Source organism: Pleuronectes platessa, chromosome 13 (assembly GCF_947347685.1).
Source record: "Pleuronectes platessa chromosome 13, fPlePla1.1, whole genome shotgun sequence".
NCBI classification, from domain to species: domain Eukaryota; kingdom Metazoa; phylum Chordata; class Actinopteri; order Pleuronectiformes; family Pleuronectidae; genus Pleuronectes; species Pleuronectes platessa.
Window position 1 is genome coordinate 25,174,018 of NC_070638.1, and position 13,039 is coordinate 25,187,056.

Genomic DNA, 13,039 nt, shown 5'->3' on the forward strand with positions numbered 1-13,039 from the left:
ACCTTACTCCCCCAACATCTGCTCCCCGGGTGCTGTGCATGGCTGCCCACTGCTCTGTGTGTCCTGTGATGCTCACCAGATGGGACAAAAGCACAAGACAAATTTCCCTCCTCTGCATGTTGTGTGATTGTGCATGTGTTTGGGATCAATAAATGTATCTTATCTGTTGTTGTTTATTCCAATGCGCCATACTAAAGAGTGTCACTCAAAGAGGTCCTGCTAACAGGCCCTGACCTTAATAACAGCCTGCTCGGTGTACTAATGAAGTTCAGGAAGGAACAGGTAGCCATCACTGTTGACATAGAACATAAAAAAGGGGTTTGAAAAAGGCATCTTCAAATAAAGTGCCTAATTTTAGAAAAAGGAAATAAAGAGGTAGTTTGAGTTTCCCCTTTTTTCTTTTTTCTAAATATATAACTATATTTCACATATCAACAATCTCTACAAACATTAACAACTGAACAGCTTTAACTTTAACTCTTTGTTCCCACCTTCTCTTGTTCATTAATGTTTTTGGGCAAGTTTTATCAGATATACATCCCCTGAATTTGCTTAAGTGTCCAATTTTTATATCATGTAATTTGTCATGGCAGTACAACGTCAAATTATGTAAACCCATTAATGGTGGCTTCACTAAATGTAAGGGTCAAATTAAGCCAGGGCTCAGCTGAACACAGTTATTTTGAACTTTATTTAATACACTGCTGTGCTTTCCTGATGGGAAAGGGTATGTCTGTTGTGCAGCTGCAGAGAAATCCCACACTTCTCTCTGAATTTGGTTTCATTGCAATATTATAACAAGGTGTCAGGTGCAGTGTGATGGCAGCAAGGCTACTAGGATTTGAGAAGTAAGCCCATAAGATGGACAGTTAGATGGAGTAGATATGCCACGTTTATGGTTATTGATTTTATTGTAAATTAGCCCAAAAACTAGAGTAAACAGGAAGGATACTGTTGCCAAGGATTCAGTGATATATGCTCTCATGTCAGTCAATGAAAATGTTATGAGCTGGCTGAAGTTGTGACACTCTCATATGCTATGACTTTTTGGCTTATACTCTGTATATTTACATTTTGGCAAACTGGAACTATTTGTATGCTCATGTGCTATTCTATTGCTTTCTACAAAAAAAAAGAAACTCCCCAAAAAATATATATTCAAGCTGCTGTCAATAGACCAAATTCAAATCCCAAAAAGTAAAGGTTCAGAGTGTACGGTTTAGGTGAGAGGGATCTATTGGCAGAAATTGATTATAAAATAATCCTAGTCATGTTTTTTTACTAGTGTGTAGTCAGCGTTTATCTTTGGCAACCTCAAGATGGGTCAATTTCAGTGGAGGCAGTAGGAAACAGGACATTGCACCTCTAAGTCCTTCTACCCTGGATAGTCCAAAAATAACCTTAAAACACAGTTCTGGGAAGTGAAGCTAAGACACACCTGTCCATTCAGTGTCTCTGTATCTTGGTGCAATGACTGTGTGTCTGTGTCGACTGCTCATCATGAGACCCTGAACTTGGCAACTCACTATTCCTTATAAAAGCCTCTTCACAGCTCTCAAAATGTGTGCTTGGAGATGCACTAAATCAGAGAGGAAATTATTATTTTATTTAATAATTCTTCTGCCATAATTCTATAGATCATTTAGATGTAACTGCTCAATCACTGTACTGAACCTACGTAGTCTGCTGTCTCCTCTCCCTCAATCTGCACACTTCAATTACTGTTTTTTTATGTGAAGGGGATGGTTTATAATGTAAACTTCCACCACATACGGCACCTGATCCAGACCAGCCAATAGCTACAGCAAATGTGATCACTGGATATTTCCACAGTACAACTTAATCGGGAGGAGGCAGAGCGAGATATGACAGAGCCGCCTCGCAATTCTCTGTTCTCTCTCTATTCTCTTTTTCTGACAATGGAAAAACCCAACAATGATCTGAATATCTTTAATTTATTATCTAGGGCAGCAGGGCTCCATCTGATTGGCCAAATATATTGACATGCAGAGCGTGAATACATAGTACATGGAACACCATTTATCGCAGTTCAAGCAGAGTCTTGAGATGCGTTTATTGCGCATGTTGATATTGCGATGACATTTCATACATTTTCGATATATTGTGCAGCTGTAGTTTTCAGCTTACTCTTTTAGTTTTTAATCATTTTTTAACTATAGTTGAGTGAGCAGCCACAACTGTGTTCTTGTCTGAACCTGTATCTCTGTTTGAGCTAGCTACGTGGCTTAGTAGTTGTAGTGTATTAGTGTGTAAAATATCTCCTTGCACCTTGTCCAACAATAATACATGGGTCTAGACCCTGCACAGCTGAATTTTTAAAGGCTGTACTGTTAATAAGTCATCAGTTTGGTTGTCAGAACTGAAAAATTAAGAATATCTATTTCTTATCTATTATTTCCGAACAAATATTATTTAGCACCTTTTATCTAGTCAACTTTAGGCTTTGATTTAACAACATGATAATCTGTGATGTTTAGTGGAAGAAGTAGAAGTACTGAATCAATAAGCAGGATCGGTAAGAGTAGTAATCTATACCAAACTAATCAACATTCCATTTTTCCATAGTGTTTCGAGCTTGCTAAGAAATAGATAGTTTAACTTGCTAAATTTATTAGAATTTTGGAAGAAAAACAACTCCAACAGACATGGGTGTGGCTGAGGGGTAGAGTGGTCGTCCTCCAATCTGAAGGTCGGCGGTTCGATCCCCAGTCTGACCCATCTGCATGCCGGAGTGTCTTTGGGCAAGATGCTGAATCCCGAATGGCCCCCCCATAGAATAACAAAGTGCTGCGAATAGATGCACTGTATGAATGTGTGTGTGAATGGGTGAATGTAAAACTGTACTGTAAAGCACTTTGAGTGGTCATCAAGACTAGAAAAGCGCTACAACACTTTATAACTCATATAACGCTGTGATTAATTCTGTTGGGCTCAATTTCTAAGTGATTAAGTGGTTCTCCTTATCCATCATTTGACTGGAGCTCTGACAGCGTAGTCACACAATACACCATGCTCAGATAATGCTAGCTATGATAACAAGATAATAAAAAAAGGACATTTCATTGAAAGTTCAGAATAGGTACTTTCCAATAAATCTGTCAATGTGCATTGTGTCAGGTATCACCTGTTACTGAATATGAAATAAAATTATACAGATATCAGCGCTAATACTCTCACTAAAGTGCCATACTTTACTGTATTCCTGTCCCATGACCAAAGGAGTATAAGCCTGTAATGTATATCATTGTAAAGTGATATTGGTGATATGTAGTCAATATTTTAATTAATAAGAAAAGCTGTAAAGACTTTAATCGGTTGATTATGTACTTGAGTTAATGCTATGTAATCATACTAAAGTTAACATACTTCAGTGAGTAAATCGGTAAGAGTACAGCTGGAGCCATACACCTGAACAAAAGTGTGTCTGAGTCTAAAAAATGTATTTTGAGAAACAGCTCCGTGGTCTGGTAAGGAGAGTTCAGCCTCTTGCCCAAATGAATTCAGCTGGAGAATGTGAGAATGTGCTATTTTAAAAGTTGGAAGTAACTTGAGACACTGGGAAGTCAGTTGGGTGCAATTGGCTAAACATAACTGGAGCAGCTATCTTGCCTTGTGAAATAATCCTTTGAAGACATCTGAAAAGCCTCTCGAAAAAATAAATAATAAATTGTGGAAAATTACAGTAATATGGATCAATTTTTTTTACTTAGTTTAGTCCGTAATGAGGTAACATACTGCTTAATGGCATGTTTACCCGAGCTGATCGTGGATTATTATTACATCTTGATTGCTTAGATATACAATATTCCTGCTTGCATATACTACCACTATTGGCAATACCACTATTGTGACAATTGCCATTGCCACTCTGTCTGGCCTTTTTCTTGTGCATATATACTAAATGTATAAACCTTTCCAGTTGGAGAAAGTCTTTTCTCATAAATGTTGTAAATATTATTATTTTGTTGATGCGCTCTGCTCTACGCAGCATCTATGTCGTTCCCGGGAGAGGGATCCCTCACATGTGACTCTGACTGAGGTTTCAACTTTTTTGGTAGCTTTTCTTTCCTTTTGTAGAGGGTTACAAGCAGAGGATGTCACACCTTGATAAGCCCCATGAGGCAAAGTACAAATTGTAAATATGGGCTATACAAATAAAATTTTAATATAAAAGATGATGAATTTGCTGCATCAGCGTGTGTAGTTAAGGTAATTTGGTATGTTTCTTCTGCCTTTATATGAAACCAAGCTCCTGTACTTTCTTATAGGAAAGTGACTACAGCCAGAAAGGGTGTTATTCATGAGTTTACTACACTATTTTTAATGAAAATTCCATGAGTGTATATATTAGTTGACTTAGTTGCTGTGTGTCACCCCTATTAACTCCTGCTAATGAACTGAAAACAAATCACTGGACCTGATGTTACTTTGCTGTACTTAACACATTACCTGACAAACTACATCTGCATTGCTTTTTAAGTCACCAGTGGAAGCAATGATAAACAGTAATACAAAATCATGATGCACTTGCTAAGAACAATTTGACAGTGAGATGGATAAATTCTTGCCACAACAAGGTGCAGGGCAGAACTAAAGATAGAGCGAGTGGGAGAGAGAGAGGCCCCTAATGGTTTCATATAACCAGCAGTGGGTAAAAGTAGCTCCGCACACCCTTTTCTTGTTACAGAAGGAAGAACACTAATATGATATATGAAGGTGAGAGTACATGTTTTACTCAAGTAAAAGGACTGAACAAAAACAGGTAATGAAAAACAAAATGGAATGCAGAAGTAAACTTCTATTGTGATTAGGTGAAATTCTAGTATTATTGTGCTTCATGTAACCCATTAGTCTGGTTAGCTTTCAGTCTGGCACCAGATTTAACGGGAACTTCCATAAAGATAGGGAATTCATGTCAGACAAATGTAAAAAAAGACTGAGGTATAAGATATGATAACGTGTTCCGCATGGTGTAAAGCTTGAGATGCAAAAATGTTGAATACTACATTTCCCATGATGCAACTGTATTACATACTTTGTTGGGTCCTACCTGCCTTGTAAATCCCCATGCCTTGTGTACGGTATAAACAAGTCATGAATTGATATGCCACTAATGCAGACTGTAAGTAAAGGGTCCAGTGGACCTTGGTTTACAGTAAGCCATCAAGTCTAAAATCAAAAGGCGGGAAGCGCTTAAGATTTATGAGACTGATAGAAATTTCGGCCTCATGTATGGTCTGTAATAAGAACAGTGTTACAATGACAAAAACATTAACACTCACCACGTGAAACATGTAAGGCAAAGAGGACATTTGTAGATGCTAACACAATTAGCATAATGAGGAGAGCTTAAATGTGCTTGGGCTTCTTTCTTTTTTTTCATATTTCACCCTCACTACCTGCCAAAGTTATAAAGCTGATCATGGGTATGCCAGACAAACTTCACTTAATGTTAATTTTGTCAAAAATGTTTATTCTTCCAGTATGTTTGTCTATCCGTCTTATTAACATGTGGTTCTGAATACATTTATCCCAGCTTCCATTTCTTTACACTGTCATGAAGCAACAAAAAAATACTTGGGATTCACCGGTCTTGTATAAAATAGCTACTTAAAGTAGGTCATTCTTTAATAGAATGATCCTGTTCTCATTTATAATATAAATTATAATATATCTAGACAAAGAATTGTATGAGATTGCTTTGTATAGCACCAAACTGAATCCTATTGAAACACATCTTTCTGATTGTATCGTTGTATAAGGGAGAGATACGCACCACTATGTGTGAGCACAACTCAGAGCCCTGTTCAACACTGCACTGTGGATATCATTAACAAGACTAACTGACAGAACTTGACCTGACGCTCAACACACATTTATACTTTGGACTAAATGAGCTAGACTTCTCAACAGCATCAGCATACAAATGTTGTCATCAAACAGACAATATGTTAGGTCAGATTTAATAAAGAACATGTAATTAAACACAAATAATCTAATAATGTGAACAGTTTGCTATACTCTGTAAATGAAGACATAGTGGTCAGTATTATTCTGTCTACTCTACAAAAAACCAACTCACCAGTGATGCTGAAGACACTGAAGAATGGAGCAGACTATGAAATTTAAAAATGTATAGACTGTAGGCCTACTAATGAAAACTCACTGGGCAGGGAATACAACTGATTTTACTTCAGCTGAGTTTTCAGTGGGAAGTAATTATTCATTTTAATTTATCTATAACTCTAAAACTGAGATTTCCATGTTCCTATTATTATAGTCAAAATTACATCTGTATCGCTGCAGCTATGTGCTACTGCTCAAGTTGCTGCAGACAGGGACTATTGTTACTACTATTATATTACTATATATTTAAGTGGAAAACCAAGGGCATCAACACATCAGTCAACAAGATAAGAGAAAGAACTAGCAAAAAAGAGATTCTGCTGTTTATGCGCTGACATTATATTTTCCTTCATGTCGTGCTTCCTTAACAAATCATACAAGAGTTACTCAGAATGAAAAACAACTCTTTCATAAAATAAAGGTGTGCTGTGTAAAGGAAGAACGAGTGTGTGATATTACTACAGATCTAATAAATCATGAGTGAATATGATGACATAGCTGCACAGCTCACAGGGTAAACTGAGCCCCTCCACCTCCTGAACATGGCCGACCACCTGTTGGTGTCAGTCACTTTGTCCGGTTTAACCATCAGATGAAACTAACTCTCATAAAACATTACAATAACTGGAACTACATCCACTTTGATGTGCTGGTTCACCTTCAATGTGTCATTGTTTGCTGGCTATTTGCTGTATATTATAAGGGATTCAAATCATTCATTTTATTTGTATTATAAATACAATTGAAATACATGTTGATATAGTGTGGTTAATCATTCATAATGCAGGGTTCAAGCTCTACTACTGATACAACCTAACATTTCATCATCCTGCTACAAGCTGAGACTCATAACTATGTCACATATAAGTAACCAGCTGTTGAACAACGAATAATTAGGTCTGCTGAATAAAATGCATGGCACTGAATGGCAGGGCGTCCACTGCAACCATTCACAAAACATCACACATACCTAGTGTACAGACATTAGATCAAGGGGAAACTAACCACAGCCTAAATAATAATCTGTCCTTCACTAATCATAGTGCACTGTGTATCTCATGTGTATTTGCTATTTTGCAGTACAGTCGCAATTTCCGCCATCTCCACAGTATAATCAAAATGTCCCATAATGCATCGTTAACCGATGAAAAAGTAATTAAGATCTAGCTCATGTTTGTGCACATATTCAGATCAGATAATAAACAAATGTTGTGGCCTGAAATCATTCAGTGTCATAAAGGTATCTCCACAATCCCTTTCTATACATACTGATGAAAAACATTTTGACTTAATGATAAAATAATAAATCATCAATAAATAAATAAAGATGGCAGAGAAGAGAATCATGTCTCCTTTTTCACTATGTGGTGTACTAAACCATTTTCATCTGAATGGTTCCAAGCGTGTTTAGAAGAGGTTCTGTGTGTGCGTTATCTGATGTTGATCCATTAGAGGCACAGACTGCTTCATCCCCTGCACTATGCACGGTGGGTATAAGGAATGAGTGTCTCAAAGAGTTTCTCAGTTTACCATATATACTCACACAACTTCTATATAGTCATTTCGAACTTCATACTGAGATGTGTGTCACAGCCAGGTCACTTATGTTGGTGTGTGTTCCATTAGGTCAGAGTGTGATCCAAATGAAATTTTAGTCAAAGTTCCACAACAGCTGTTTCCTGTGTTTCCATCGAGTAAAACCTTAAACATTTGCTTCAATCACAATAATGAGGCATGGACGTGAGGTGGATCAAATTAATTTAGGACGACTTTCCAAAGTGGTTGGATTATATTATTATTAATAACCAAACAGCGAACCCGTCCCCCTCTCACCTCCATCACCGTACGTCTCCACGCCGTAGCCATCCTGCAGTCCGTTACTCCAGGTGCCTTCATACCTGGCCGGTGTGTTCTGGCTCTGCCGGACCCCGTACCGGCCCTTGAACCCGTGAGTCCACTCTCCCCGGTAAATCCACCTCCCTTTGGTCTCTACACCAAGTCCATGGCGCCTGCCCTGCGCCCAGTAGCCCTGGAACACGTTCCCGCTGGGCCAGGTGTACACGCCAACCACTTCGAAGCCGTTGGACCAGGAGCCAGAGTACTCGCCCTGGCCCTTGGGTCCCGTGCACACACCGTGGCCGTGGGCTTTGCCGTCCTCCCAGCCTCCACAGTATGTGCCGCCATCGTCAAAGTCGAACCGACCGCCCGTCATTCAGAAGGGAGTTGAGAGTGCTAATTGAGGTCTTACAGTGAAATACAGAGTGTGCTGGGGGAAAGTTTTGAGAGCGAAGCCCCGGTGAAGAGACGAGCTCTGCGTACAGGTGTGAGGGAGCGGGGAGGGACGGCGGCTGCTGGGCGCATCGGCAGAGCGGTGCGGTTCCTCTGAGAGGGGTGAAGGAGGGTTGAGAGGCGGCCGGTCGCTCCGCGGCTGAGCAACAGACCACTCTCCCCAAACCGTAGTGTCTGCAAAGTTATCCGTGGTCAAACTGAACAAGGCTTCCTGTTTGACTTTCAAAGTAAATGCATGAGAGCTACAGACGTTACCCGGATAGGAGAACACCATTGGCTAATTATTTGTAGTATAGAGTATATCTTTAAATTCAAAATACAAATCCAATCATTACCTACGTCAATATATCCCCAAAACAATGGTTCACTTTCTATATAGGCTATAAAATGCTTGCTTTTAAATTACACAACTTTCCTGATTTTTAATGACTTCTAGCAAACTAAAACAAATTTATTCATAACCTTTTCATTCTTGAAGAGGTTAAGCAGTGATCAGCAATGTCATATATATATATATGTGTGTGTGCACACACACAACCCCGTGTTGTTACAAAGAGAATAACATGAACAATGGTGGTGACTGAGAACTTTATTTTAGCTGAAAATTAACTAGGTTTCAGAGAGAGATTAAATTCTTCTAATCCTCTTTGGAGAGAAATTAACAGACATAACATGAAATATAAAAAGCATATACAGTGCTGTGAAAAAGTATTAGCCCCCTTCCAGATTTTTTATTTTTTGGCATATTTGTCACACTTTAATTATTCAGATCATCAAACAAATTGTAATATTAGACAAAGATAACCAAAGTAAATACAAAATGCAGTTTTTAAATCATGATTTCACTTATTAAGGGAAAAAAGCTATCCAGACCTACCTGGTCCTTTGTGAAAAGTAATTGCCCCCAAAACTTAATAACTGCTTGTGCCACCCTTGGCGGTAACAGCTGCAATCAAGCATTTGCGATAACTGGCAATGAGATTTTCATATTGCTGTGGAGGAATTTTGGCCCACTCTTCTGTGCAGAGTAGTTATAATTCAGCCACATTGTAGGGTTTTTTAGTATAAACGGCTTGTTTAATGCCACAGCATCTCAATCGGATTTAAGTCCTGACTTTGACTAGGCCACTCCAAATCCTTCATTTGGGCTTTTTTTTGCCATTCAGAGGTGGACATGCTGGTGTGTTTCGGATCATTGTCCTGCTGCATAACCCAAGTGCGCTTGAGCTTGAGGTCAAAAACGGATGTGCGCTGCAGGACGATGTGCAACGCAGGACGATGTGCGCCGATGTGCGCCGCAGGATGATGTGCGCTGCAGGATGATGTGCGTAGGATGATGTGCGCCGCAGGATGATGTATGCCGCAGGATGAAGTGCGCCACAGGACGATGTGCGCCGCAGGATGATGTGCGCCGATGTGCGCCGCAGGATGATGTGCGCTTCACAATGATGTGCGCCGCAGGATGATGTGCGCCGCCAGATGATGTGCCGTGATGATGATTTGCGCCGCAGGATGATGTGCGCCGCAGGATGATGTTCACCGCAGGCTGATGTGCGCGGCAGGATGAAGTGCGAAGCAGGATGATGTGCGCCGCACGGCCGCAGGACAATGTGCGCCGCAGGATGATGTGCACCGCAGGACAATGTGCACCGCAGGACGATGTGCACCGATGTGAGCCCCAGGATGATGTGCGCCGCACGATGATGTGCCGTGATTATGATTTTCACCGCAGGATGATGTGCGCCGCATGATGAAGTGGGCAGCAGGATGATGTGCGCCGCACGGCCACAGGACGATGTGCGCCGCAGGATGATGTGCGCCGCAGGACGATGTGCGCCGATGTGAGCCCCAGGATGATGTGCGCTCCCGGATCATGTGCACTGCAGGATGATGTGCGCCTCAGGATGATGTGCGGTGATGATGTGCGCTGCAGGATGATGTGCGCCGCAGGACGATGTGCGCCGATGTGAGCCCCAGGATGATGTGCGCTGCAGGATCATGTGCGCTGCAGGATGATGTGCGCCTCAGGATGATGTGCGTGATGATGTGCGCCGCAGGATGATGTGTGCCGCAGGATGATGTTCGGCTCCGCAGGATGAAGTGTGCCACAGGATGATGTGCCGCAGGACGATGTGCGCTGCAGGATGATGTGTGCCGCAGGACGATGTGCGCCCCAGGATGATGTGTGCTGCATGATGTGTGCTGCATGATGATGTGCGCTGCAGGATGATGTGCACCGCAGGATGATGTGCCGCAAGACGATGTGCGTCGATGTGCGCCCCAGGATGATGTGCGCCGCAGGATCATGTGCGCCGCAGGATGATGTGCGCCAGGATGAAGTGCGCCACAGGACCATGTGCGCTGCAGAATGATGTGCACTGCAGGATGATGTGCACCGCAGGACGATGTGCGCTGCAGGACGATGTGCGCCGATGTGCGCCCCATGATGATGTGCCCCAGGATGATGTGCGCTGCAGGATGAAGTGCGCCACAGGACGATGTGCGCCGCAGGTGGATGTGCGGCGCACGATGATGTGTGCCGCAGGATAATGTTGCATGAGCATGTGCGCCGCAGGATGATGTGCGCTGCAGGATGAAGTGCGCCACAGGACGATGTGCGCCACAGGATGATGTGCGCCACAGGATGATGTGCGCCACAGGACGATTTGCGCCGCAGGACGATGTGCGCAGATGTGCGCCCCAGGAAGTTGGTGCTGGTGCTGTGGTAATTGTTTTTTCACAAAAATTTGTTTTTTGCATGTAAAAGTAAATTTTCTTGCTTTAAACTTAAACCACTCTTGTGTCAAAACAAATTGATTCAGGTAGAAAACGTGTATCATACATGTTGATGATCTTCCAACATATAACACCATGTGATTGATGCAACCTGAATATTAGCCTGAGTTGCTAAGAGATGTTGTTTTTTCAAATGTTGGCTGTGGGGTAAAGTGAGACATGAAGCACAAGTTAAGTTTAGTCTTAAACATATTTTAGTGTAATATTACATTACATATGTTTTATTTTGTAATATCATAAACATTGTAGAAAAGCCATCATGCCAAGAAACTACACCAGGAAGACAACCTGGGGCCAAACACCCCTCGCAGAGATGGAGAGTGCAGCCGCTGAGGTCATGCAAGGAAAGAAGTCCTGAGGCTGGAAGGGATAGAAAAATCGACAAGACAACCCTCAAAAGATTCATAAAGAAAAAAGAGAAAGGGGAAGTAAAATCAGTAGCCTGGGGTGCAGTAGCTGAGGCAAAGAGAATATTCACAGATGAGATGGAGGAGGAGCTTGCCAAACACTTGAAACAACTAGCTGACCAGTTCCATGGCCTTGCTCCAGTTAAGTGCAGTGAACTGGCATTTGAATACGGAGAGAAAAACAATATCCCTGTCCCTGCTAAATGGACAGAGAAACAATGTGCAGGTAAGCTAGGGTGTGCAAGAGATCACATGAATCATTATAATCATAAATCTGCTTAATTGCCCAATCCCCATGATTCTGTTACAAGTCCGATATTAGTTTTGGAATGTGTGGTTGTCAATCTAGCTGTCAGGATTTTAACTAATACAACATGTGTTGTTATGGTAGTTCTAAACTGGAAAAAGTAAGTGGATCACTTTGCCCCCTTGAATTCCCCTCCCTCTAAGTGTTTACTTTTATGGTTGATCAAACATGATCAAAAGGGGGGATTGTGAGGGGAATGTAACATTTTGATCATGCAGTATGTAATCATGTAATTTCCCCCATTGGTTGATCATCATTGAATCTTATACAATGTAACCATGATCATGCTGTATCCTGTACAACTGAATGCATCTAGGCCTGATTGTCTAAACTAAGGTATTGTTGCCTTGAGGTCATCAAAAGATCCCAAGCTTTGGCTTAGAAACCCTAATCCTCAACCAGAAGGGGGGGAAGGAGCCAAATGTATAAAGAGAAAGAACTGCTTCCCATCGGTGTTGCATATAATAAACCAACCTTGTCGATGTTTTGGCAATTCTGCAATCCCACTGACAACGAGGAACAAGAAACAAATCTCTACAGAATTGTCACACTTTAATGCTCAGAGCATTACAATACTGCAATAAATTTGTCTCTCCTCCTCGTTGTCAGAGTGGGATTGTAGAATTGCCACGACAGTGAAATATTTATTTTTCTCTTTTGCATTTTTCCGCTCTGCCCTTCCTCTTTTTGTAACTGTGCACACTGTTTGCTGGTAACCAATCGAAGTAGGCAGACAGCAATTATGTGGGCTGCTCAAATAGCCTATTTGTCCCGATGGGTAGTCTGAATATGTTTGGCTGTCAGACTGCAATAGCCGGCTGTAGCTCATATGCTTACTTTAGAGGGGTAGGCCAGATGCTCTTACCATCAATGCAGAGCGCCAGGTACTTCAGATGTTTTGGCACAGACAGCATTTTCTTTCCCAGAGCCTCAGAGTCCCTCCATTTCCTCCCTCTAAGATATTGATCTTCATCCTCCAGGATTTCCAGCCCCCTTCCTTCAGTCTTTCCCCCTCTGTATTTGTATCCTTCTCAGGGATGTGTGTCGCTCCTGATTTTGTATTCACTAAACCTGTTCTGTAAATGGTAAATAG

At 41.4% G+C, this 13,039-nt stretch overlaps 1 protein-coding gene across 1 annotated transcript in view; it reads right to left on the minus strand.

The window, feature by feature from the left end:
* LOC128454864 (junctophilin-1) overlaps nucleotides 1-8,556 on the minus strand; it is a 41,033-nt gene extending 32,477 nt beyond the window's left edge. The window contains exon 1 of the mRNA XM_053438431.1: nucleotides 7,981-8,556. Coding sequence (XP_053294406.1) covers nucleotides 7,981-8,359 — 379 coding nt within the window. The 5' untranslated portion in view covers nucleotides 8,360-8,556. The remainder of the gene's footprint in view (nucleotides 1-7,980) is intronic.
* Nucleotides 8,557-13,039: the final 4,483 nt, after the last annotated feature.